Source organism: Thermothielavioides terrestris, chromosome 1, assembly GCF_000226115.1.
Source record: "Thermothielavioides terrestris NRRL 8126 chromosome 1, complete sequence".
Lineage (NCBI taxonomy): Eukaryota > Fungi > Ascomycota > Sordariomycetes > Sordariales > Chaetomiaceae > Thermothielavioides > Thermothielavioides terrestris.
This window is the reverse complement of record NC_016457.1, coordinates 6,054,563-6,077,859: the sequence shown is the minus strand read 5'-3', so window position 1 is coordinate 6,077,859 and position 23,297 is coordinate 6,054,563. Positions and strand designations below refer to the sequence as shown.

Here is a 23,297-nt window from a genome sequence, read left to right as displayed (position 1 = left end):
AGAAATATATGCAGTAATGCCAGCTGAACCACAGTTCTCGTCCTTTTATAGTCGTTCCTGATTTCATCTCCCTGGCCCTGGATTCACTGCGAAAACAGTCCGCAGCCAAGCCTCGATGCCGAGGAGCTGCCTTCTCAGGTAGCTTTTGTTCTGTGATTATGCGCATTGTTAAGAGTAATGGTGGCCGCCCAGTACGCGAGTGAAAGAGGAGCACGGCGTTCAGGATAGGCAGTAGAGGCTCTGTTACTATCAGGCGCCCGGTTGGCGGTTTCACCCCTTACCCATCCAGGGCCGGGGGGATCAGCCATTCAGGGCGAGCTGCACGTCCGACTTGTTGGCGGGCCGTTGCGGCGGGCCGAATCTCGTCAATCCCAATCAAATTCTTCCTTAATCGCAGTCTCAGAAGACATTGAAGTGCCCAACTATCATTACCAAGCGCCTCATGCTTGCCCGACAAGCTTTTCGAGCGCGTTTCGCACGGCGCCTCCATTCCCTCACAAAAGCCACAAGCAGTCCCCTGATGCCCTCGCGCGCCCCTCTTCCATCAGCCACAACATCGTCATCAGCAACAATAGCACCAGCCCTCGCTATGTCGTCGTCGTCGTCGTCGTCGTCGTCGTCGCATTTGCAGCCCGCGGCGGCAGCATCACAACAAGCCCCGCGGGTCTTCCCGACAAGCGGATTCCAAGTCATCGACCCCGCCGACAAGGTCGAGGAAGAGACGCTTCCCTGCTACAACCGCGACGAGTACTATCCAATGCGCATCGGAGAAGTCACTGGGGAGCACTACCAGGTCGTCGCCAAGCTCGGCTATGGCGTCACTTCCACTGTCTGGCTGGGTCGAGACCTAAGGTACGAATTCATTCATGTTCTGTCGGATTGATTATTCAGGCTGCTGTCGAATGATTGTTGACAGCCTATGAATCACTAGGGATGGGAAGTACTGGACGCTTAAAGTGCACATCAACAGCCTGAGACACAATCAGGAGCGTGTAGTCTTCCACCACCTGGCCAGTGTCACTACTGTCACCCCCGGCCATCCTGGCAAGCGACATGTCCGCGAGCTCCATGATTCATTCACACTGACAGGCCCGCACGGCGACCACGAGGTGTTCGTCATGGCCCCGTTGGGCATGAGCCTGAGGACAATGCAGCAACGGCAGCCGACGCGCGTCTTCATGAAAATGCTCGTCACGCCCGCGATCGACCAGGTCCTCGTCGGCTTGGACTATCTCCACGAAGCCGAGGTGGTCCACACTGGTGAGTCGTCGTATAGTCACCTAATCATCTGATCTCCCGTCATGGTAAGCAACATGATTGACAGACCCCGCCCCCCAGACTTGCATTCGGACAACCTTCTCATCGCCATGACGGACGACTCCATCCTTGCCAAGGTAGAAGAGGACGAGATCCGGGAGCCGTCAGCCCGGAAGCAGGACGTGGACCGGTCTATCTACGTGTCGCGGTATATGCTGGGCGGCGCAGGCCCGCTCACCATCTGCGACTTTGGCCAGGCACGTATCGGCCGCGAGCATATTGGCCATGCCATGCCCCTGCAATTCCGAGCCCCTGAGATCATTCTCAACATGGAATGGGGAAGTCCCGTGGACATGTGGGCCGTAGGGTTGTTGGTAAGCCCTCCGAGATTACGCTCTGCTGGTGCGGGCAGTCAATCCCTCGCTATTATAACATAATTTCCAGGCGTGGGATCTGCTCGAGCCGAAAATGCTCTTCGACGTGTACGACACCGATTCCCCCGAGCTCAACAACGCCCACCACCTTGCCGCCATGACGGCCCTCCTAGGTCCGCCGCCGCCCGAATTTCTCAAGAGAAGCGGGGAGACAAGCAAATATTGGTCCGAAGACGGTGAGCCAATGGATCAATGCCCCACGACGTAAACGAACGCTGAACCCAAACGAACTGACCCCTCTCTTTGATTATCAGGCACATGGAAGGGTCCCGTGCCGGTGCCCACCGGCCTGTCACTTGAGTCCCGCGTCACCGCCTTGGAGGGCGAAGACAAGGAGTTGTTCCTCGATCTCCTGAGTGGCCTGCTTCGCTGGCTTCCCGAGGCACGGCTGACTGCCTTGCAGATATACTGTCACTCCTGGTTAAGGGGCTATAGTGACGAGTAGGAGCATGGAGGGTATGTTGACCTTTCAACAGCCGCAGTGCGAAGACCTTCCGTTTCCCCTGGTTTCTTCTCAGGCACTGCGCCAATCGTGGCTATTCCCAATACCCCCAGCTCTGCTCTGTTTCTCGTTGCCTTGCAAATGTAGCAATATCGGCGCCCTCTCCGCTCTCTGCAGAGGCTGGTTGTGCTTAGAACGGCACCAGAAGAACAGGTACCAGGACTAATAGCCGAATAAAGAACGAGTCCACTCTACCAGACAAGTCCATGACCGGAACCGTTGGCAAGTTTTCACACCTCCTAAGACGAACTAGGACCGTCTCGTGTAGAGGTAGGCGACGCACGGCAATTGAATGAATGCTTAGGGGCGGCGGCACTTTGGACACGGCATAATTCTGTATGTACGGATTACAATCTTGCGGCCAAGCCCTGAAGCAGGTCGTTTTCTCGCCAAATACACCCGAAAGGGGGAAGTGCGCAAGTTTGGATTCTGCATTCCCCTCGTCTGGTCAAGTTGAGGGAATCATCGTCTTCTCTGGGGCCTTCCACAGTCTTCCACTGGATATCGTCGTTGAGCTTCCCGATCGATATCGCTGTTCGTCCGAATCCGCGCAGTGGATCCCGATAAGTATTGAATACTGCTTGAGCAAACAGAAATCCTTACTTCGGCAAAGATGGTAATCCAGCCATCCTGTGTATGGAATTTAAATTAAGTAGGCAGCTAGCCGAGACATGAGACACGCACGCCTATTCCGTATATAGGGTGGCAGGTTAAGGACGGGAACACTGGGTTAGAAATGAATCTGGCTGAGACGCTCTCATCGAGCCTCGGTCTTGGGGGATCGAGGCATCATCGCCCACAGATGAAGTTTGAATCTGGATTTGCTGCCCGCAGCTGACCCCCGCCCGCCTCAAACAACAATTAAAAGATCACGGACCTGGGTGGAGCCTTGAACAAGCCGAGGACGTTCTTGCGGAGAAGTGCAGGCCAAGTCCACAACCGTGAGAAGGCCGTCTCGACAGCTGGATCTCATGAATTAACACAGGAGCTACTACTTCCCACAGATCACCGTCCGTTGCGAGAAGGGCTGGAAGTTTCCCATCCGGATCACTTAGCAGACTAACGTCAGCAGACTAACGTCCCGGATGGATTTCAGTTGACTTCTCCTGCCGCAGTCCTTCCTCAGTTCTTTTCTACGGGGCCTGGCCCAGGCCCAGGCTGCCCGTCAAAGTCAAAACCACAGCGACCGTGGCCATGAAACAGTAAAAGCATTAGGCGTCGTATGTTGAGTTGGACGTACAAGCCCTATCTTCGTGCCATCTCTCCACAACCCGCGCTGCACCGAGGCACATTAGCCTAGCGCCATCAGCGCCCCGCCCGCCCTTCCAAGACAATCTAATCATTAGTACTCCATCGCCCCGTGCCCTTCATCCACCCTCCCCCTTTCAGAGTCCACCCACCCGGCGCTCCTCACCCACTCGACAATCTCAAACCCGAGCCGCCGCTGCACCTTCTCATCCACGACCGCCACCTCCCCCGCGGCCCCGTCGCCTTCTCCCGACGCCGGCGCCGGAGCCGGCAAACGCACAACAACCAGCCCGGCACTCCTGACCTCCACCGTCCCTCCACCTCCACCACCACCACCAACACTACCGGCAGCAGCACCACCATGACAAGCAGAAGCAGAAGCAGCAGCGCGCGCGGGCGCGGGCGCAGCGGGCGCGGCGTAGATGACCAGGTCGGGGCCGACGATGCCGCGCCACAGCGTGGCCATCCACTGCCAGTGGTCGACGGGCGCGTAGGCGTCGGCGATGGGCACCGCGCAGGCGAAGCGGTCCGACAGGGTGAGAGAGAAGCCGGCGGGGAGGAGGGCGATGGGCAGGGTTGGTTTGTGAGGGGGCGGGTTGTTATTGTTGTTCTCGGTGGTGGTTGTGGTGGTGGTGGGGGTTTTCGGCTTGGTGGGGTGCGAGGGGAGGGGGCGGCGCGTGGTGGGAGTCGTGGTGGGAGTCGGGGTTGGGATTGAGGCTGGTTCGGGCTTGGTGCTGGCGTCGGAGGAGAAGGATCGACGAGCCGCTGGGGAAGGCTGGCTGGTGGTGACGGGGTTGGTGACAAAGTCGACTATCTCGGCCGACTTGGCGTGCCAGTCGGTGATGGTGCGCAAGTACGCCGCCAAGGGGTTGACGGCGCCGCCGTGGCCGGGCCCGCCGCTCGCGCCGCTGGCAATGCTCGCCTGGCTGCCCTGCCGCGAGGGCCCGCCCGCCTCCGTCATGCTCTCATCCTCCCCGTCCCCTCTTCCTTTGGACTTCCCACCACGTTCACCAGCACCATCACCCGCGCAACGGCCACTCCTGGCCAATTGCCAATCCCAACCCGGCCGTGTCACTCCATCGCATTCACCAGCCTGTCTTTCCACCGACCACCGCGCCCGCCATCCTCGCCCTTCCCACAACAAGCCATGTCCCCCTTCTCACCCCGCCCCGCCGCGCCGGGCGACGAAACCAGCCCGCTGCTTCGATCCAGCACACCACCAGCAGCAGCCTCCCCCTCCCCCTCGCTCTCCCCATCCCGGTCCTCATCCCCCTCCCGATCCCCATCCTCCCGCCTCTCCTCCTCCCCCACCGGCCGCAGCCACACCCGCAATCGCGCCCGCGCCATCCGCACGCTCTCCCTGCTCGCGGCGCTGCTCTCCGCCCTCTGCGCCGGCTCCGTGACTATCTTCTCGCTCTACGCGCCCCTGCTGCAGGCCCGCCTGCGCTACTCCCAGCTCGCCGTCAACGGCCTCGCCGCCGCCGCCTCCGCCGCCATGTACCTGCCCGTGCCGCTGCTCGGCTACCTGTGCGACCGCGCCGGGCCCCGCCCGCTGGCGCTGCTGGCTGCCGCCTCGTTCGGCGCGGGGTACGCGGGGGCCGCTGTCGCGTATCGGGGCGCGTGTGCGCGGGTTGGGAACGGGGATGGAATTGGGGTGGGAGATGGTGATGGCGGGAGGGGAGAGGAGGATGCGAGCACCTCTGGAGGAGGAGGAGGAGGAGGAGGATTGGGCCCGGCGGCCCAGGGGTGGTATGTGCTGATGGTGCTGGCGTTCCTGGCCATCGGCGTCGGCACGTGCTCCATGTACATGAGCGCCGTGGCGACGTGCGCGAAGAATTTCGGGAGGGGGAAGCACAGGGGCCTGGCCGTGGCCGGTCCCATTGCTGCGTTCGGGCTGAGCGGCATGTGGTTGAGCCAGGTGGGCAGCCGGCTGTTTGCGGTGCCGGGCGGCGAGGAGGGGGAGGTCGATGTGTTCCGCTTCTTCGTTTTCTTGGCGGTGCTGCTGGTCGTGGTCGGCGTGATTGGCGCGTTTGGGCTCACTATCGTGAACGAGAAGGACTTGATCGAGGAGGCGGTCGAGGAGCTGGAGCGGAGCGGCATCTTGGACGGCAGCGCGATGTTCACTCCCGGCAGGTCCGAAAACGGGTACGGCACGGTGGAGCGGAGCGACCCCTTCGACGAGATGGAGGACGCGGGCATCAAGGACCCCGAGGAGGAAGAGGCCCGGCTGAAGAAGCAGTGGGTGCTGAACGCCGAAACCCGGCGCTTCCTCGCCGACCACACCATGTGGTGCTTCGCGCTCGGCTTCGTCCTGATGATCGGCCCCGGCGAGGCCTTCATCAACAACGTGGGCACCGTCATCAAGACCCTGTACCCGCCCACGCTCCACCTCGCCGACAAGCCCACCCTGGCCGCCACGCACGTCTCCATCATCGGCATAACCAGCACCGCCGTCCGCCTGCTCACCGGCACGCTGACCGACCTGCTCGCGCCGAGCCCCAAAGCCCGCCACGTCCAAATCACCACCACCCGCAGCAACAACAATAACAACAACAGCAACAACGACAGCAAGCTGGCCCTCCGACCCATCTCCCGCGTGGCCTTCCTCCTTTTCTTCGCCCTGCTGCTCTCGCTAGGCCTGGCGCTGCTGGCGTCGGGTTTCGCGCAGGCGCACGGCGGGCGGCTGTGGGTGGTCTCGGCGCTCGTCGGCGCCGGCTACGGCGCCGTCTTCAGCCTGGCGCCCATCATCATCACCGTCATCTGGGGCGTCGAGAACTTCGCGACCAACTGGGGCATCGTGGCCATGTTCCCCGCCCTGGGCGCCGCGCTGTGGGGCGCCGTCTACTCGGCCGTGTACCAGGCCGCGGCTGGGAACGGGAATGGGAATGGGGATGGGAATGGGAACGGAGGGGGTGGTGGTGGTGGTCAAGGAGAAGGAGAACAGGGTAATCTGTGCTATGGCCAGGCGTGCTACGCGCCGGCCTTCTGGGGGATGGCGGCCAGTGTGTGGATCGCTTGCGGGCTGGTCCTGTGGGCTTGGAAGGGCCGGAACGGGTGGGCGCAGAGGGGGATCGTGGTGTAATTAGATTGGGGGGCCGGCTGGGGCGAGGGCATTCTAGAAGCTGTATTCGTGTTGGGGTTGCATGGATGAGCGTCTAAACTCTGTGTTTCTTGCTCATCGGGTTCCAAAGCTAGAAAGGCCTTTTGTCGGTTGGCATGTATTTAGAGGCATCGAAGCGTTCTAACGTATCATGGATGCGAAGCATCGCTGTAATTCTGACCATGCATCCCACAACCAGCCGCAGCAGCAACTTGCTCTCTATCAGGAGGAATCTTGGACTATTATACAGCCAACCCTTCTGGCAGGACGCGCGCTTTTGCCCAAGCGCTCTATGCTCTAGTATGTGTGTGAGAAGCATGTGTCGCCCAAGACGAAAACAGAACCAAATCCCGCCCCAGAGTTCGCAGACAAAAGAAAAGGATCATTTTTCCCCGGCAACATGTCCCGAGATGCTTCCGCCGTGTCGTTTTGTTGTCTCAGGCGAGCAAGCCAAAAAGGGCTCGCAAAATGTGTCGTCCTCCAGCTCTGTCCAGTCCACCATTACACCCCCACAACCGCTTCAGATCAAACCCCCGACCCCGTCCGCACCATCTACACGGAGCAACCAGTCCGTGACGGCGTTTATTTGCTGATCTCCACGCCACCGGTGGCACCAAGCATCTGCAGCGTAAAGAGTTAGCCATGCAGTTCCTGGATTTAAGAATTTTCGGATACAGGAGTCGGTGTCTGGGATGGAGCAGCAGAGCTCCCGAGACAAGGCAAAGGGTGCCGATGCTCGCTTACCTTCTTGAGGTCGCCGTAGATGGCAAACTGGAAGGCAGTCAGACTGCCGACCATGAAGAGACGGGCACCGATGCCGGTGTAGGAGCCCTTGAAGCCCAGTTCCTTGGCGATCTTGATCAGACGGGAGGTAGTGCTCTCGCCGGGGAGACCCTTGGTCTTGTTGATCTTGCTGAGCATGGTGTCGGCGGGCTGAGAAACAATGGCGGCAGCGAAACCAGCGGCAAGACCGCTGCCCAGGTTGACGGTGGTCTGGAGACCGTCCGACATGTTCTTCTTGGGGAAGACGCGGTAGATGGCCTCGGCGACCTTTTCGTAGACGACGAACTTGGCCATGGTGTACGGGATCCTAGGCACGTGTGAGCGAGCGGTACACATCGATGTAGATGAAGAAAGGAAGCCCGTGCTCAAACTCACTGCTTGAAGAGGATGGGGCCGAAACCGGCGTAGAAAGCGCCGACACCCTCAGTCGTCAGCATCTTGCCGAAGCCGCTGATAAGGCCGCTGGCATAGGTCGGTTCCGAGACGAGACGGATACGGGTGGCCTCCAGAGGGCAGAGTGCGATATCGGCGAAGAACTCGGCGGCGGCGGACGAGGCGAGGTAGACACCGGTCCGGTAGTTGGATGCAGTCTCGTAGCCGAGGAGGTTGATGGACTGCTGCTTGAAGAACTCATAGCCACCGAACTTGAAGGCGCCCTGGAGGAAGTAGCCGGCGAAGGTGGGACCGACACCGGTGAGCAGGGCGGCAGCGCCCTCGTTCTGGACGACCTTCTTGAAGCCGCCGATCATGCCATTGTTGTAGGTGACGGGGTCGAGTTGGATGCGGGTCTTGACGCTGTGCGAAGCCGACGCGTGTTAGCGATGGACCACCGGCTCCCTAACTTGTCGCCATCCCCCATTCCCGGCCCGTGTCGCGGCGTGTCGCGGCATGGCGCGGCAGGGCGCGAGGCACGGCGCGAGGCAGGGCGCGACAGCGCATTGCATCGCAAGGGCACCTACACGTCAACGGGCGTCAGGGCGCCGTGGGTGACGGAGCAGCAGACGGCACCGGCGAGGGCGAACCGGGAGTAGAGCTGAAGGCCGCTGAGCTGGGCCTTGGGAGCGGCAAGCTCAACCTTGCCGGCTTCTGTCGCGGAGCTGGCCATTATGTATGTGTGCGAAGATTAGAGGACGAAAAAGAACTGAGTGGAGTGGTTCCGGTGGTCCCTGACGACTCGGGGGTTCGCGAGGGTCAAGAGACGCAGTCAATTGAATCTGATGGGAGGTTTTCGGTGTGGTTGGCAACGAGCCGCTTGGGAAAAAAGAGGTAGGTAGCAAAGGTGGCCCCCAGGCTCGGAGAATGCGACCGTGAAAAAAAAATTGGTCCGACAAATCCCGGCCAGGGACACGGGGCGGCGGCAAATGCACGGGCCTCATCGCGAGGGTGCTGGCGAGGGGGTAGACGTTAAAGAGGTCCCGCCAAGACTAATTTCGGCCAATTGTCGGCAATGTTTTTACACCGTCAATACGTCGCCAAGATCGCTACGGGGTTTGCACTATCGCCAAGGTTTAGTTCGCCGGGGGTACGGGGGTAGCGCTAGCCCCCCACTGGTTAGGATTTAGGTTAAGGTTATGATATAGGCTATGGTTAGGGTACGGGTTATCCTCGTTTTCTTTTTTTTCGATTTGGTTGAAGTATCGTAAAGTTATTGTTGTTGCGAGTCTTGCGATTTTGCATTGTTGATGTTCGAAGTTGTGGCGGCCCCGCTCACCTTTGGCGATTTGTAATTACTTGTATGCGGCAGTCTCCGAAATTAGTCTTGGCGGGACCTCTTTAACGACGACCGGCGAGGGCGCTGCCTGGGTTTAGTCCCTGGACAAGGCCCACGCTTATCAGCTTGGCTCCGGGTCACGTCAACCGGAATGTTCTTTTCAGGGAGAATCCGCTGCGTCACGGTGCAATGGTCCTACCTAAGGTATCTACTAGTACGCAGTGCAAGGGTGTACGTGTACAGTACAGGTAAGGTAAGGTAACCAACACGACCAGCACACGTCGCGCCAGCTAAGGTTTTCGTTTCTCCTTTCTTTTTTTCCTTTTATCTTGCTGTCACGGAGCTTTTCCTGGCTATTTTTGCTGTTTGCGGTTGGTGACGCTGCCGCCATGCTGGGCCGCCTTGGCGAGCCTGTCGGGGTGGTCCCTTGAAACATGTGCCTTGCCGACTCGCTGCTGTGCGCCCGCTTCCCATTGGGCGCCTCCGAGATCTGTGGCACTGGCGGATCTCGCAGATCAGGTACGTACCAGGCGGAGCATCATGGAGGCTTCCCAGGGCGAGCCTCATTGGTCTTCAATTTCAGGTCCAAGATGACCTTCAAAGGCGGCAGCACCGCACCCCAAGACCACCGAGAAGCCTTTTCGGGGCCACATAACGGAGGGACTTGCGGTGTTACGAATGGCAAAAGGCGTCGGCCGTCGGTCCTCGGTGACGCAAAACTGCATGTCTCATCCCCGCGCCCTTCTGCGCAGTTCATCTGCTAGCCGGAGGAGGTAGAACTCCCTCGCCTCCGTCGGCAGCTTCTCGAAGTACTTCACGATGCGGGCAACGTCCTGCCTCCCCTTCTCATAAGCGCCGAGATCGCGGTTGCCATACACATCCCGTCCAGATGCATAATGCCCGCCGTCGAGATCCCTGAAGAAGACATTGACCGCGATGCTCTGGGCCGAAGTCGGCGTCGCTGTGTGCAGCCATAGGGGAGGGAGGAACAGCACGTCTCCGGGCGACAGCAGAGCCTCGTGAGGCCGAGTGTGCGCCAGCTCGGGCGAACCCAGGGAGCTGAAGACGTCGATGCTGGAGCTAGACGCGCCCGGCGAGAAGGAAAGATGTTCGACGTCCGAAGGTGGGAAGAGGATCAGCCGTTTCGATCCGCCGATTTGGCAGTAGACGTTTGCCATAACCTGCGCGTCATCGTCAGCGCCAGGCGGAATAAAAAGGAGATGGAAAAAAGCGGTAGAAAAGGATTATGGGAAAGTAACAAGCAAGCACAGGGCCGCGGTGGTAGGCAGCCAGGAGCACGACGGGAGTGATTCCATTCGAAACTCACGTCGTAGTGCAGCCACATGTTCACGGGTCCAGACAGCCTTAGCACAGAACTGAAGTGGTTCTCCGCAACCAAATCCAGCTGCGCAGGAAGCCTGAAATCGGCCGCCAGTCCCGGGAAGTCGTCTGCCAATACTGCCGGCTTCTCGGTTGGCTTCTCGTGTGACAACGCCCTCAAGTAGAGCCTGTCACCATGCCCAACTCGCCGAGCAAAATCACCAAACTCGGTTGTAACATAGCGGAAATTCTTGGTTGTAAAATCCATGGCCTGGGTTGCGGCCTCGTGGATGACGACCTGCTTCTTGTTAGCATAACTTCTCGCGACGCCGCCGCCAGCTGTGACAACTTAATCTTACCTTGCGGTCCGCCCCAACCTTCTCGACGAGGTAGTCCATTGTCCACGCGGAGATGCAGTTGCCTAGATCTAGACCCACCAGGACTACTGGGCGTCCCGCACGGACAACGTCGTGGAAGTCGTCTGCCGTTTCCAGCTTCAGGCGCGGAATGGGCGTGATGGTTGGTCCACTAGCCCCGTCCAGAGGGTTCAATACCACTGGAGGACCCGGTTGGCTCGGGACGATGTCGATGGTCTTTTCGTGCGCCCAGCGGGAAGCAGCTGGTGATACCTCTAGGCCACAATCTCCAGTCCCAGGGACGCGCAGAGTGTATACACCGCTATTCCAGAAGGTACCCATGGAGAAGCACACCGCGCCACCGCCGAGCACGACGACGTCGCCGTTTGGCCTCAAGACTACCGAATGTCCAACAAATAGTGGGCGGGGAACGGAACCCACATGCTGGGCGCTGTCGGGTCGTAGCCGCCGAGAGATCTCCAGCCCGCTTGATGTCAAGGAGCAGAACAGCGCCTCATCCTGGTGGCTTAGGAGATGGTCTTTGGCTACGCCGCCCAAGATCAGGAATTCATCGCCATGCCGAAGGCACGTTGCACCGAACCTCGCCAACAACCGCCGAAATGAGGCCTCTTCCAACGCCCCGGGGAGGGGCAGCTTGCTGAACCTGACTGTCGGTTTCTGCGCAGTGGTCAGTCCCGGAGCCTCTACCGGTCCAAGCATCGGCATACCTTAGCATCTGACAGCTTCACCTCCCAGGACAGAATCTGGTCGGAAATAAGACCATCTTCTAGACCGCCAGCATAAATCCCACTAAAACTGGTTTCCCCCGTACTTCTCCCGCAAGCGAGTACTGCCCCGTAAACAGCAGCCGGTCTGTCACCGACCACCTCGCAGTTTACCCAGCCCCGCTCAGGATGGTACAGGAGAGCGCCAGCAAACGAGCCAATCTCGCTCCGGCCTCCAACAAGCAACGCCAAACCTGTCTCTCCCAGCGCCGTAACTGAATGCCTGTACAACGGGATAGGGAGATCGTGCGTGCGCCTCCAGAGACCCTGGCTCTTATGGAAAATCCAGCAATCCCGGAGAGGACTGTCCGGAGAACCGCGCCCTCCCGCCAGCAATGCGCCGCTATCTCCTAGGTCTGTTAAGGAGTGGCACATCCTGCTCGTCGGGCCCCCTGCGCGAAACGTGAGTGGCTCATCACTCGCGGAAGCGCCCAGTGTGAAAACGTCACACGACTGCAGCCTGCCTTTTGTCCCCAACCCCAGAACGTTCAACAGCGACATCTGCGCCCCGTCTCGCGAGATTTGCATTGCGGCTGCAAAGCGCCGCTGGCCCCTCTGCCCCTGGCACGGGTCAAACTGCAGGATAGCGGGCTGAACGGGGATTTCGGTACTCGAGGGCACAGGCGGCGCCGGTGCCGCGGCCGCGTTGCTTCCGACCCGAGCATGGACCACGCAGTAGTGGCTGGCAAAGAGGGCAAACTCCTCCCACTCGTCGAACGGCTCGACGTCGTCCAGTCGGCGGCGGTCGGAAGCAGAGAGGAAGGTCTCGTCGGCCCATGCCTGCCAAAGCGTCCAGACCCTAACTGAGTCCCAGCCGAGGGAGGAGAAGCGGGCGTGCTGGTCGGACACGGTGGGGTAGTTGTGGACGGATTTTAATGGCGTGTTAAGCTTCCGGAAGTGGTTCATCATGGTTGAGGCGAACGGGTGGTCCTCGCCGTCAGGGAGGATCTGCTCCAGGAGGACAAATTCGGCTGAAGCCATGATCAGCCCATCACACACGAGCTGCCATCTCCAAGGAGAGAATACCGGTACTCACCCTTTCTCCCAACAGACGAAGCCCAGCGGATGACCTCGTCGGCCCCGTCTGTGTCCATATAGGTAATCGACACCTCGGCGACGAAGATGAACTCGCACTCAGCAAGGTCCCCAATGGCCGCGGCCAGCCCCTGCTGCAGCGTCTTGAGATCCCTCAGATCGCACCCGATCTGGACGTACTGATCGCTCTCAAAGACCACGGGTTTAACCACCGTTTCTGGGGCGCGGACCCCTGTAAACGCTCGCAACAGTTCGGGCGTGCCCAGCACCGTCTGCCTCTTCCTTTCCATCAGGTCCGGGAAATCCACATCCACGAACACGACATTCTCGCAGTCCCCAGGGTAACGGGTGAGACACTGCCACGGGAGGACATCGCTACACTCCTCCTTCCAGTTCAGCATCAGCACCTCAATTGTATCTCCTCCCATCCCATCTCCTTTCATCCCGACTCAATGCAATGCCTCAAAAAGAGGGGGGGAAATGAGAGAAAAAATAAAGAGAAAAAAAAAAGGCAAAAAAGAAGGCCGACAAGTAAAGTATAAGAAAAGAACTGACCTGCCACAGCCCAAATTAACCACCACCCGCCTGCGCCTCCCCCTTTCCCCGCCGCCGCCGACACCACCACCGACGCCGCCCCTCAAGAAGTCCCGCACCAGCACGTCCACCACCCGCAGGCGCAGCCAGTAGCCGCGGTTGATGAGCGGGGCGCGGCGCTGCGGCCGGCGGACAAAGTAGCGGAAGAAGGACGGCTCGGCGTCGGCGCCGGCGCCGGTGCCGGCGGAATGGTACAGCATCTCGACGCTGCGCTTGGACACGATGCTGCTGTTGTTGGTCTGGGTGGGCCATGACGCGCGTGAGCAAAGGGTAGGGAAGGGAAGAGGGGGGGGGGGGAGGGTGGGGAGTGGGGATCTGTGAGTGAGAAGTAGAAAGTTGGGTGAGGAGGAAAAAGGGGGGGAAGGGGAGAATGGATTAACGTGATCTGTTTACAGGAGCAAGAAGTGGCAAGGTGGTGGTGGTAAACGGGGAGGGGGGCGCACCGCCATGACTTGGTCGTCTTGGGCTGTGGATGACTTCGTTTTCGTTTTGTTGTTCATGGCGGCTGCCGCACTGTCGTCGGCGCCCGAAGGGGCGCCTTTGGCTTTTTTCTCCATCCTTTCAAACTGGGTTCCTTCCCCTCCTCCTTGAAGCTGGATGATCGATGTATGAGGCCGTGAGAGTGAAAAGTACTGCTGCTTTTGGAAGGCAAAGTAAACTTCAGGAGAGACTGCCTCTATTTTGTAGGTGTTGTCCGTCTGGATTCGACCTCTCAGTGAGCGAGGCCGCACTGTGGCATCACCGGGGTTAGGGTTATGTGCTGACCCTGAATTGTCCGATCCAAGTAGGCGATTTCTATACTTCAACTATATATTATAAGACGAAAGGGAACTACAAGTGCGACGACAACGTTTATTGTCACACAGTGAAAATGCAATATTTGCCATGGCCTGCGAAGGTCCGAGTTCTCCAAGCGTCACGTCACTTTTGTTCCGACCTTCTTGCACGGCAAGTCGCACTTCTCAAGCGATGCGAATCTTGAGGAAGCCCAGCGGGGGAGAATCCCAACTCTATGTGACCTTGAGGCCACAGCCGGTCGCGAAACTCGGCCGCGAAGGTGTTGTTTCTGCTCTTTCCTCAGGCTGTCTGTCGAAACATCTGCCAGGGCTGAACAACAGAACCATTAGAAGGTTGGCGGGCAAGGAGGGAGGGGGGCCTTCAGGAGCGGTCCCATCTTGGTGGCCATTGTGATCTCGGTGCTGCTAGCTCGGCCCGTACGCTTGAGCTATCCTCCTGCACAGTGACTCGGGCAATGAGGCAGTTTCACGTGCTTCAGCAACTTCGGAGCCTCGCTACGCATCATGACAGTTGGTGGGCACCGACGAGTCCCGGCCAACTCGCAAGGTGGCCGTCGGCAAGGGGACGGGACGTTGCACCTGCAATCCGCAGTGGCAATGCGAATGCACTGCGGGGCCACCGGGGAGGCCATCTGTGGCTCATCTCGTTGTGTTCATGAACGCGAAGGACAACTCGCTTGCGACGCAAGGCGCCTCTGGGTGTATCTGTGTAGTAGGCTCATGGAACCCGCTACGGGTTGCCCTTTCTCCCACGAGATAGATGAGTGTGCTTCGCTCATGTCCACGCCCTTTCGGGACTCAGGTGCCACTTGCTTCATCTTGAGCATCACTTGGGTAAGGTTTGGGATTGTCGAAGGCGAGGAGGGACCGAAGCATCGAGCTGTCAGATGCTAGCGGCAGCGGAGCAGGGTAGAGCGGTGAAGGGCGGAGTTTCCAATTCGAGACGCCAATTGCCGGGCAGTGATTTGAGGACCTCCTTCAACGTTCCAAAAACACGGCGGCCTGTTGCAAAGGCGATCCAGCGCTGTACGGGGAGAATCGGTCCGACCGCCAAAACTTCGGCTAAGCTGCATACACTGACGTTATATTCAGCCGTGTTTGATACCGATGAAAGTGCACAAGTGCAACACAATGATGGTTGACGAAAAATTGAAACTGGTCATGTGCTTCCTGGCGACAGCTGCCGAGACCACCAAGTGTGTGCGGGCTGCAGAGCACTTGCGGAGCTGCCGTTCATGAAGACGGCGGGCCCGGCCCGCACGGCTGAACCTCGGCGCGGGCAAGATGCCGCCAAGAGTCCAATCAATCAACTCAATGACGGCCACCCACAGGAGTTGCCCGCTGGCAGTCACTCCTTGGCGTTGTCGTCTCCGGGAATAACGAGCGACCCACCCCAACGTCGAACGGCCCCCCACGACAGCATGATGGAAGAATGCAGACTGCGGCCTGGCCTCTCCAACATGTCCACGCCTTTTTGGGCTGCTCCCCGCCGCGCCTTGCGCTTTTTCTTCGGATCTTTGCTGACCTGGGGGGTACCTCCGTTGACCGCTTGGGGAGCACTCGGCCGCCAGGGCATCTGGATGAGCAATCATTGCGCCCTGTGCATGCGCCTCGTAAACGAAGTCGGAGACTCTTCAACTGGGAAGGCCCGCCAGACGGGCCTGCGGACTCAAACCGCATATAAGGCAGGCTGTCCGTCGGGCTGAGGATTGGTATACTGAGTTAGACGTTTAACCCCAGAGCCGTGGATGGACGCATTTTCAAGTCCAACACCGACTCGTCTTTCATCACTTCACCATGGCGGCCGCTATGGGCTCAGGCAATGTCACGGCCGGCCGCATCGAGGATCCGGAGAAGGTTGGGAGCGCTCCAGATGCCACCGAGGAGGAGTCGGGGCTGCCCTCACCTCCGGCCGCCCTCGAGCTCCAGCGTTGGAACGAGTCAACCGTGAACGTCTTCCGCTTCCTCTCATCCAACTACTCCTTTATATTGATGGGCATGACAGACGGTGCGCTCGGCGTACGTTTGCTTCCCGCCTACCTCACAAGCCCCCACTGACACCGTGGCTAACTCTTCTGGACAGGCCCTCCTTCCATACGTACGCTCAGCTCGCTCGCATCATCAGCCGAAAGGGCCAACCCAGCTGACCCCCGCCCTCCTAGATTGAATCATACTACAGCATCACCTACACCGTTGTATCGCTCGTCTTCCTTTCCCCCTTCGTCGGCTACCTTCTCGCTGCCCTGCTCAACAACTTGATCCACCACTACTTGGGGCAGCGTGGTGTCGCCGTGCTGGGCCCCCTCTGCCGCTTGGTCGGCATGATCCCGTTGATCTCCCACCCGCCGTACCCGGCGATACCCGTCGTGCTGCTCTTCATCGGCTTCGGCAACGGCATCGAGGACTCGGCCTGGAACGCGTGGGTCGGCAATATGCAGCGCGCCAACGAGCTGCTGGGCTTCCTGCACGGCGCCTACGGGCTCGGCGCCACCATCGGCCCGCTCATCGCCACCGCCATGGTCACCCGCGGCGGCCTGCCGTGGTACGCCTTCTACTACCTCATGATCGGCCTCGACGGCCTCGCCCTGTTCCTGCTGGTGCCCTCCTTCTGGCGCGCCGACGCCAGCGCGCACCGCGCCATGCACCAGGCCAGCAGCGGCGGCCAGCGCACCACCACGCGCACCGTGCTGCGCTCGCCCGTCACCTGGCTCGTCGCGCTGTTCCTGCTGGGCTACGTCGGCGTCGAGGTCTCGCTGGGCGGCTGGATCGTGACCTTCATGCTGCGCGTGCGCCACGCCGACCCCTTCGTCGCCGGCCTGACCGTCACCTTCTTCTGGCTGGGCCTGACCGTCGGCCGCGTCGTGCTGGGCTTCGTGACGGGCCGCATCGGCGAGAAGCTCGCCATCACCGCCTACCTGCTGCTGTCGGTCGCCCTCCAGCTGCTGTACTGGCTGGTGCCCAACTTTGCCGCCTCCGCCACCTTCGTCGCCTTCCTGGGCTTCTTCCTGGGCCCGCTGTTCCCGGCCGCCATCGTCGCGGCCACGAAGCTGCTGCCGAGCGACTACCACGTGTCGGCCATCGGCTTTGCCGCGGCCTTTGGAGGCGGCGGCGCCGCGCTGTTTCCGTTCGCGGTCGGCGCGATCGCCCAGAGCAAGGGCGTCGAGGTGCTGCAGCCGATCGTGCTGGCCATCTTGCTGTTCATCTTGCTGATGTGGTGGATGCTGCCCGGCGGCTTGCGCATGGGAGGGCTGGAGAAGGCGAGGGAGAACAACGAGAAGGTCGGCGACAGTGTCAGGAAGAGTATCTCCTGGTTGAAGGGCAAGATGGGAGCCAAGACTGGGTGACTTAACGATGTGATTGCAAATGCGCACAGATACCAACCGTTGGAAACGGCTCTATTCCCGCTGCTGGGTGCGGCGTCCCCTGCTGTTGCTATGCGATGTGTGATACCGTTGACTTCAGTGTCACAAAGGCTGCCTGGAATTAAGCTGCCTAGGCGGTAGACAAGTCCAGCGCGGAGTCCAGCGCGCTCCGGCGGGACCCTTCTACCATCAGCCACACTCCAAACTCGAAGCTCAAAGTAGTTCGCGAGCATACCGGATGCCAATGCCGCTCTAGGTTCTAAAAAGACATTGCATAAAATGGGAGTGATTTTGGTGGCGATCTCGTGTTCGGCGTCGAAATCCTAATTCGCTGCACCTTTCACATCCACCTTTGTTGCTGTCGTTTTACTGACGGCTTCCTTGGCGTTCGTAATGACTCTACGGATTGCTCCTCCTTTAGGGGATGTCAAACTTCTCCTCTCTCTTTTCAGTCTGCCCCTTCTATATTCCGTATAGAGTGCGCAGAGCTTATGGGTAGCATTTTTCCAGGTTTCTCAATAATCCTTGATTTGGCAACGCGCTGTTCCGCAAATCTCCCCAGCCCGGGCGAAAATGAGACAGAACGGGGCTTCTTTTAAATAAACTGAACCAGCCCACCAAAAACTCCTCCTTATTGTGCTACCCGACGACACAATAACATGTCCAGCATGCGGTCGCTGGCAAGGAGAACGAGTGACGTTGGAAGGGTGGTCCCCACAACGAATCGGATCGTTCCCACAGGAGATCAAGTTGGCAGGGGTCCTCAGCCCACAGGGTGCATTAAGCGAGTGGCGCCCTGACGCAGGGTTGGAATGTCCAAGCTCCAAGCTGCAGAGCCGCAACACCACTTCAATTGCCATCGCGACTGCGGGGCCGCATCGTTCGTTCTTCCATCGCGATTCGCAGCGCCCGCGCGGGCGCCCATAAACACCATAGCTTAAGACCTACCGTGAACCCCCGCGAGCTGCCACGGCGACGCTAACGATAAACGATGCGATCGCGATCGTGTGCCCCACCGAACCCGCTAGCCGAACGACTGACCGCGACTTCGGTCCCTCCCGCGATCGTCTCGAGAAAAAAAATTAAATAGAAACCCACCTGCGGCCCTCGTAGCTGATGCGATTTCCACCGGCGAAAGCCCGACCGCTGACTTCGGGAGGAACGTCTGAATTATTGGTGTCTATCTGGTCCATCGGGTAAAGACCCTTTCGACGTTTCATTTCTTCCACTCTTCTGAGATGTGTCGTGAGGAGCGACGGATGGGAAACACACTGCCGGTTTTCGTAGTAGTTCAAGTGTACTGCTTTGTCCGAGAATTGGGAAGTTGCCCCTTTGCTGTGAGGTAGGCGCCAATGGCCTCGTCGCACCTGCAATCTTTGGCCCGTCGTGGTCGCACCTGCCTGGAGCGCACGGCGCCGCGCCTTCCCTCTTCGCTGCCCCGCGCCGCGCCTTCCCTCGCCGCGAATTGGCTTTGCGCAAGCGGTGCGAGTTTCGCGGGGCAGTTCCAACCCTATAAATTCTCCCACTCGCAGGCGAAAACTCTTCCTCTTTCTCTCTCTTCCACAACAAAGCAGGAACCGACCGCTGACGATGCCTGCCCAAGCCCCAACGCCGCGGACCACGCGCAATAGCCGTGGTCTGAGAAGACCTTCCGGCATCGCGCCGGACGATTCCTGCCTGGGCGATTCCGCCCGAGTGTCTCGCCGTCGCCGCCGCCAAAGCAGCGGCAGACCGACCCGCGCCAACCTTGTGAGTGCCTACCTCGCTGAAACAGCCCCAGAGCGACTTCAACCGCCGCAGTCTAACGCTTGTTGCGCAGTTGGCGCGTCTCCCCATCCGCCTCGCCCCTCCCGCCCCTCCCGCGACGCCCGCCCCGCCCGCCCCTCCCGCCGCTTCCGCTCTCCCCGCCCCTCCTGCCCCTCTCGCGGCCGCCCGGCCGCCCATCTTCCCTCCGCCGGTCGTTCTCGCCCCCCCGACCCGGTTCGTCTCCTCCCCGCCGCCCGCTCCCGCGCCGCCAGCCCCCGCGACGCCGGTGAGGTACCGGCAACGGTACCTCACAAGATTTATCGACGTAACACCGTCGACCTTGCCCGCTCCGACCCCCGCCAGCCCCGGGGAGGAGACCCGCTACTTCCGCCTACGCCGCGACGCGGAAGGCGAGGAGAGATTCGCTCGGGAGTTGTGGATTGCGATCCGCAACGACCACCACATGAGAGGTTGTTGGTGCGGCCCGCCCAACATTTACAGCTCAAGAGAAGAAGCCGAGGCCGCAGCCGGCCACCTCCGCTTCTACGTCGTGGGCACCGGACCCAAGAACCTGCGCGTCCTCCAGAAGAAGGACGACCTCCGTTGGCACTGCATCTGCGGTAACAACGAGTACCACGAGGTCTACAAGGGCCTCCTCAACAAAAACGGAAAGCGCCCGGCTGAAGATTGCGAAGTCGATCTGATAGCCCAAAACCAGGGCTCAAAGGACGACGGCAAATCTGTCGATCGAGTCGTGCCTGCCCCCGAGGAGCCCATCCCCGCGGAGGAGGAATCTTCTCGGGCTCCGGAAACTCCCCAAGAAGAGGCCCCCGCACCTGCCCGATCGATGTGGGCGCGAACATTCGGCATCATCGGCCGCGCTGTCGCAACAATGGGCAGCCCTCTCGCGACCCTCTACGGCAAGCTCCGTCATCAATTCCGCGGCGATGCCTACGAGACCGTGGACACTCGCCGAAAAGCTCCCGACAATGACAACATCGTTGTCAAGAGAGTGAAGCGCCGGGCGCCGACTTCACCGACCAACCAGGACGGGGATGTCGGCTTTGACCGCCTTATCTGGACCGACGACCCCACCAAGCGCATCGGCCTCGACCGGATCCAACATCTCGCGAGGATCTTCGCGACCCAACTCGACAGCATCCAGACCGGCAACCTCATCGGCGGTCCATCTGTTGCAGCCATCCAGATGCAGATCCAAGACGGCCAGGACCTCGCCGCCAGCATTGGCATTCACATGTTCCGGGAATTCAGACACGGACCTGTGTTACCAGACGAGTCCGACGAGGAGAGAGCCGAAAAGCTGATCGACACCCTGAAGAAATATGAGGAGCGCCTCAGATTGGGCATCGAATTCATGCAGATTGTATACGACCGCGAGCTGTTTGAGGATCTGAAAAAGACCTACCCCACGCCGCCGCGCCGCCTGCCACTGGGCTCCAGCATGTTCAGGCAAAACACGGGGATGTTGGGCGAGTTTCTGTGCTTCCTCCGCTCGCTTGACAGCGTGTGCAAGATCGACAAGGCCACACTCGAGACCATCTGCATGATGATTGTGGACGCTAATGCCATCCACAAACAAGAGATGGTGCCAAGCTATGTCGAGTTGGAGGAACACCCGACCGAGAACATGCCTGGATTCTTTCCCGAGGAGCCCAAGCCGCCTGTCATGGAGGATATTCCCGCGGATGAGCTCGATATCCAACCTTTCTACGACTTCAAGTTCCCGGAACCTGGACCCTGCGACTGGGAGGAGCAGATCAATCCTGGCGACTACCGATTGGTGCCAGAGCCGAAGGGTATCCTCAAGCCGTCGAAAGAGTGGGGGCATCCGACTTCGCCCAGATACGTCGCAACTCCAGAAAAGAAGAGGAAGCTTGCCTTCAAAAGCCCGGTATCCCAGTTCATCCCACCGGCGCATATCCCTGCCAGGATCATGACCCCCCGGCAGGCAGATCGGATCCTCAAGGCGAAGCTCAAGGCAGAGCTGCTCCGTGACGAACACTCGGCCCGCGTGTTTGAGGCCAGTAGAACCGTTACGGCGGTTCGGGAGCCGCACGACACATCCATCCATTTCAAAGAAAAGGGCAGCCCTGAAGATCTAGAACCTGAGGAGAGGGCATTAGAGAGAGAGGACAGGGAGATGGGACTCACTCATTATTCCCGAAAGTATGGCCGCTTCCTCAACCGCCTCTATGACGACCTGGAGAAGCGGGCAGAGGCGGCCGAACAGAACCGTCTGAAGACGACGGTCAACCTCCCCCCTCGAAGACGCATGGTGCGGATCCCGCTCCCTCCTCTTCCCTCAACCCCCGAACCTCGCCGGCGTGCAGCCCACCTTTTCGAGGACGACACTAGCAGCTCTGCTAGCTCCAGTCCCGGTATCAATCCGCTGATGCGCCCCAAGGAGGAGGAGCAACCTGCCAAACCTGCCGAAAAGAAGCCCGCCCCCCGCACTCTGGAAGAGTTCTTTGCGGAAGACGAGGACGATTTGGCCATCTCCACCACGAAGCTCGAGGAGCTGTTGCTTGAGCGTCAAATCCGGGAAGAGTTCGAGGCAGGCGTTCGGCGCAGCATCGAGGAGAAGCGGAAGCGCGAAGAGGAAGAAGCTCTCCGCGAAAAATTCCTGCAACAAGAGCAAGAACGTCGTCGCATTGAAGAGGAACGTCGTCGAGAGCAGGAAGCCCAGCGGAGGGCGGAAGCCGAGCAATTCGCTGCGCTTACCGGGCTGAGACAGCCTGCTCGACCTCTCATCACCGCTCTCTCCGAGGACTGGAACATCAGAGTCGCAAATGCGGCCAGAGCGAACCCCACCGCCGAGCTGGTCAAGACCTTAGAAGGCCAGCCGCTTACCAGGCGCGATTTCGAAGAGAAGCTGCTGCCGCCCACTGCATGGTTGAACGACAACGTCATCATTGGCTCGATCCTGCACGTTGCAGACTACGTCAACCGAGCGAAGGGTGCGACAGACCAGGAGCCCAAGTGTGCCGCTTTTACGTCCTACTTCTGGCCTCGCCTCCTCTCTCATGGGCCGGGTGGCTGCGGTCGTCTTCTGCGGAGAGCCGGCGTCCGCAAAGCAAACCTTCTTAACATCGACACAATTCTCATCCCCATCTGCGACCAATCCCACTGGACCCTGGCTGTGATCCGTCCCGAGAAGAGGACAGTCTCTCACATCGACTCGATGCGTGGCGGCAGTGGCGACGAGAGCGTCAAGACCAAGCTGCTTGAGCTGGTGCGCTTCATTCTCGAGGACCAGTTTGTGGAGGCAGAGTGGCGCGGTGTCGATTATGAAGCCCCGCGCCAGACCAATGGCTGGGACTGCGGCGTCTTCACGATTACGAATGCCATGTGCATGGCCCTGGGCTTGAACCCCAAGTTCTCTTACACCGAGAGCGAAATGACACTGCAGCGGAGACGACTGGCGGCGATGCTGCTGAATGAGGGATTCAAGGGCGAATTCAGCCTTGACGGGTACTGAGCGGGAGACGACACATTCCTCCTTGCCATCCTACGAAAAGAAGGCGGTCTGAACTCGCGACAACGATCCCCGCCCACATCAGAGAAGAGAGATACCGAAGGACACAACCCCGCGCCTCATGACTCCGACACAGCCATCGAGCGAAGATAACGCCATCCTCGCCCCGGCCTTGAACTTTCCCATTCCCACTCAGATTTCGACTCCATGATCGATTGCGTTCTCTCCACTTTGGAACTTCCGCGGGCAGAGAGTGTCGGGGATAATTGAGGGCGATCTTATTGAACGCCCACGCGCTGTACACATTCACATCCGCATCTCACATCTCCCACCATACCTCACCTTCTCCAACTCACGACGGGCCGCGTGCAGCGGGAACCGACTACCATTTCAACCAACATCATGGAGATGACTACCGAGCGCGATCATGACGACCATGCGATACCTTGCCACACATCCACATTTCTCAACTCTAAACCCCACTTCTCAGGATTTCGAGCTCACGATGGGCGACGTGCAGCCGGCTTCCGATGACCGAGGGCGACGATAACGACCTCACATACCTTGCCAACACACTCACATCCGACAACCCCAACCTCCTCTCTTCTCAATTTCTCGAGCTCACGACGGGCAGCGTGCAGCGGGAACTGATCATTTCGTCGAATATCACCGAGACGATCACCGAGGGCGATGATGACGACCTCCTATACCTTGGCGACACACACTTCTCTCAACTTCTGGAGCTCACGACAGGCGGCGTGTTACGAGAAG

General features: G+C 59.7%; 7 protein-coding genes across 7 annotated transcripts; 4 read left to right on the top strand and 3 right to left on the bottom strand.

Moving 5' to 3' along the window:
• Nucleotides 1–757: 757 nt before the first annotated feature.
• On the top strand, nucleotides 758–1,899 carry THITE_2041196 (uncharacterized protein; the record flags this gene model as incomplete). The annotated part of the gene is made up of 4 exons (XM_003650022.1): nucleotides 758–852; nucleotides 932–1,260; nucleotides 1,339–1,631; nucleotides 1,702–1,899. 4 exons carry the CDS (start codon nucleotides 758–760, stop codon nucleotides 1,897–1,899), a joined length of 915 nt encoding a protein of 304 aa, XP_003650070.1.
• A 1,903-nt stretch (nucleotides 1,900–3,802) lies between these two features.
• Nucleotides 3,803–6,598, top strand: THITE_2149230 (uncharacterized protein; the record flags this gene model as incomplete). The annotated part of the gene is made up of 3 exons (XM_003650021.1): nucleotides 3,803–4,024; nucleotides 4,104–4,417; nucleotides 4,762–6,598. The coding sequence occupies 3 exons, from the start codon at nucleotides 3,803–3,805 to the stop codon at nucleotides 6,521–6,523; spliced, it is 2,298 nt and encodes a 765-aa protein (XP_003650069.1). The 3' UTR covers nucleotides 6,524–6,598.
• Nucleotides 6,599–6,626: 28 nt separating this feature from the next.
• THITE_2169541 (uncharacterized protein) lies at nucleotides 6,627–8,590 on the bottom strand. The gene is made up of 4 exons (XM_003650020.1): nucleotides 8,284–8,590; nucleotides 7,700–8,119; nucleotides 7,286–7,631; nucleotides 6,627–7,162 (listed from the first exon to the last, which is right to left on the bottom strand). Exons 1-4 carry the CDS (start codon nucleotides 8,427–8,429, stop codon nucleotides 7,124–7,126), a joined length of 951 nt encoding a protein of 316 aa, XP_003650068.1. The 5' UTR covers nucleotides 8,430–8,590; the 3' UTR covers nucleotides 6,627–7,123.
• Nucleotides 8,591–9,682: 1,092 nt separating this feature from the next.
• On the bottom strand, nucleotides 9,683–10,223 carry THITE_2109305 (uncharacterized protein). The gene has a single exon (XM_003650019.1). It carries the CDS (start codon nucleotides 10,211–10,213, stop codon nucleotides 9,764–9,766), a length of 450 nt encoding a protein of 149 aa, XP_003650067.1. The 5' UTR covers nucleotides 10,214–10,223; the 3' UTR covers nucleotides 9,683–9,763.
• Nucleotide 10,224: 1 nt separating this feature from the next.
• Nucleotides 10,225–13,005, bottom strand: THITE_2109301 (uncharacterized protein). The gene is made up of 3 exons (XM_003650018.1): nucleotides 12,533–13,005; nucleotides 11,440–12,467; nucleotides 10,225–11,389 (listed from the first exon to the last, which is right to left on the bottom strand). The coding sequence occupies exons 1-3, from the start codon at nucleotides 12,957–12,959 to the stop codon at nucleotides 10,664–10,666; spliced, it is 2,181 nt and encodes a 726-aa protein (XP_003650066.1). The 5' UTR covers nucleotides 12,960–13,005; the 3' UTR covers nucleotides 10,225–10,663.
• A 2,612-nt stretch (nucleotides 13,006–15,617) lies between these two features.
• Nucleotides 15,618–17,520, top strand: THITE_2109296 (uncharacterized protein). Its single transcript, XM_003650017.1, has 3 exons — nucleotides 15,618–15,941; nucleotides 16,006–16,020; nucleotides 16,085–17,520. Exons 1-3 carry the CDS (start codon nucleotides 15,720–15,722, stop codon nucleotides 17,264–17,266), a joined length of 1,419 nt encoding a protein of 472 aa, XP_003650065.1. The 5' UTR covers nucleotides 15,618–15,719; the 3' UTR covers nucleotides 17,267–17,520.
• A 1,354-nt stretch (nucleotides 17,521–18,874) lies between these two features.
• Nucleotides 18,875–22,529, top strand: THITE_2126187 (uncharacterized protein; the record flags this gene model as incomplete). Its single annotated transcript, XM_003650016.1, has 2 exons — nucleotides 18,875–18,979; nucleotides 19,059–22,529. The coding sequence occupies 2 exons, from the start codon at nucleotides 18,875–18,877 to the stop codon at nucleotides 22,527–22,529; spliced, it is 3,576 nt and encodes a 1,191-aa protein (XP_003650064.1).
• Nucleotides 22,530–23,297: the final 768 nt, after the last annotated feature.

Coding starts and splice junctions, on each gene's coding strand:
- THITE_2169541 (XM_003650020.1), bottom strand. CDS start 8,429: ATGGCCAGCTCCGCGACAGAAGCCGGCAAGGTTGAGCTTGCCGCTCCC. Junction 7,632..7,699: donor GGCCCCATCCTCTTCAAGCA/GTGAGTTTGAGC, acceptor ACACGTGCCTAG/GATCCCGTACACCATGGCCA. Junction 7,163..7,285: donor TCTACGGCGACCTCAAGAAG/GTAAGCGAGCAT, acceptor TTTACGCTGCAG/ATGCTTGGTGCCACCGGTGG.
- THITE_2109305 (XM_003650019.1), bottom strand. CDS start 10,213: ATGGCAAACGTCTACTGCCAAATCGGCGGATCGAAACGGCTGATCCTC.
- THITE_2109301 (XM_003650018.1), bottom strand. CDS start 12,959: ATGGGAGGAGATACAATTGAGGTGCTGATGCTGAACTGGAAGGAGGAG. Junction 12,468..12,532: donor TTCGTCTGTTGGGAGAAAGG/GTGAGTACCGGT, acceptor TCATGGCTTCAG/CCGAATTTGTCCTCCTGGAG. Junction 11,390..11,439: donor TGAAGCTGTCAGATGCTAAG/GTATGCCGATGC, acceptor ACCACTGCGCAG/AAACCGACAGTCAGGTTCAG.
- THITE_2109296 (XM_003650017.1), top strand. CDS start 15,720: ATGGCGGCCGCTATGGGCTCAGGCAATGTCACGGCCGGCCGCATCGAG.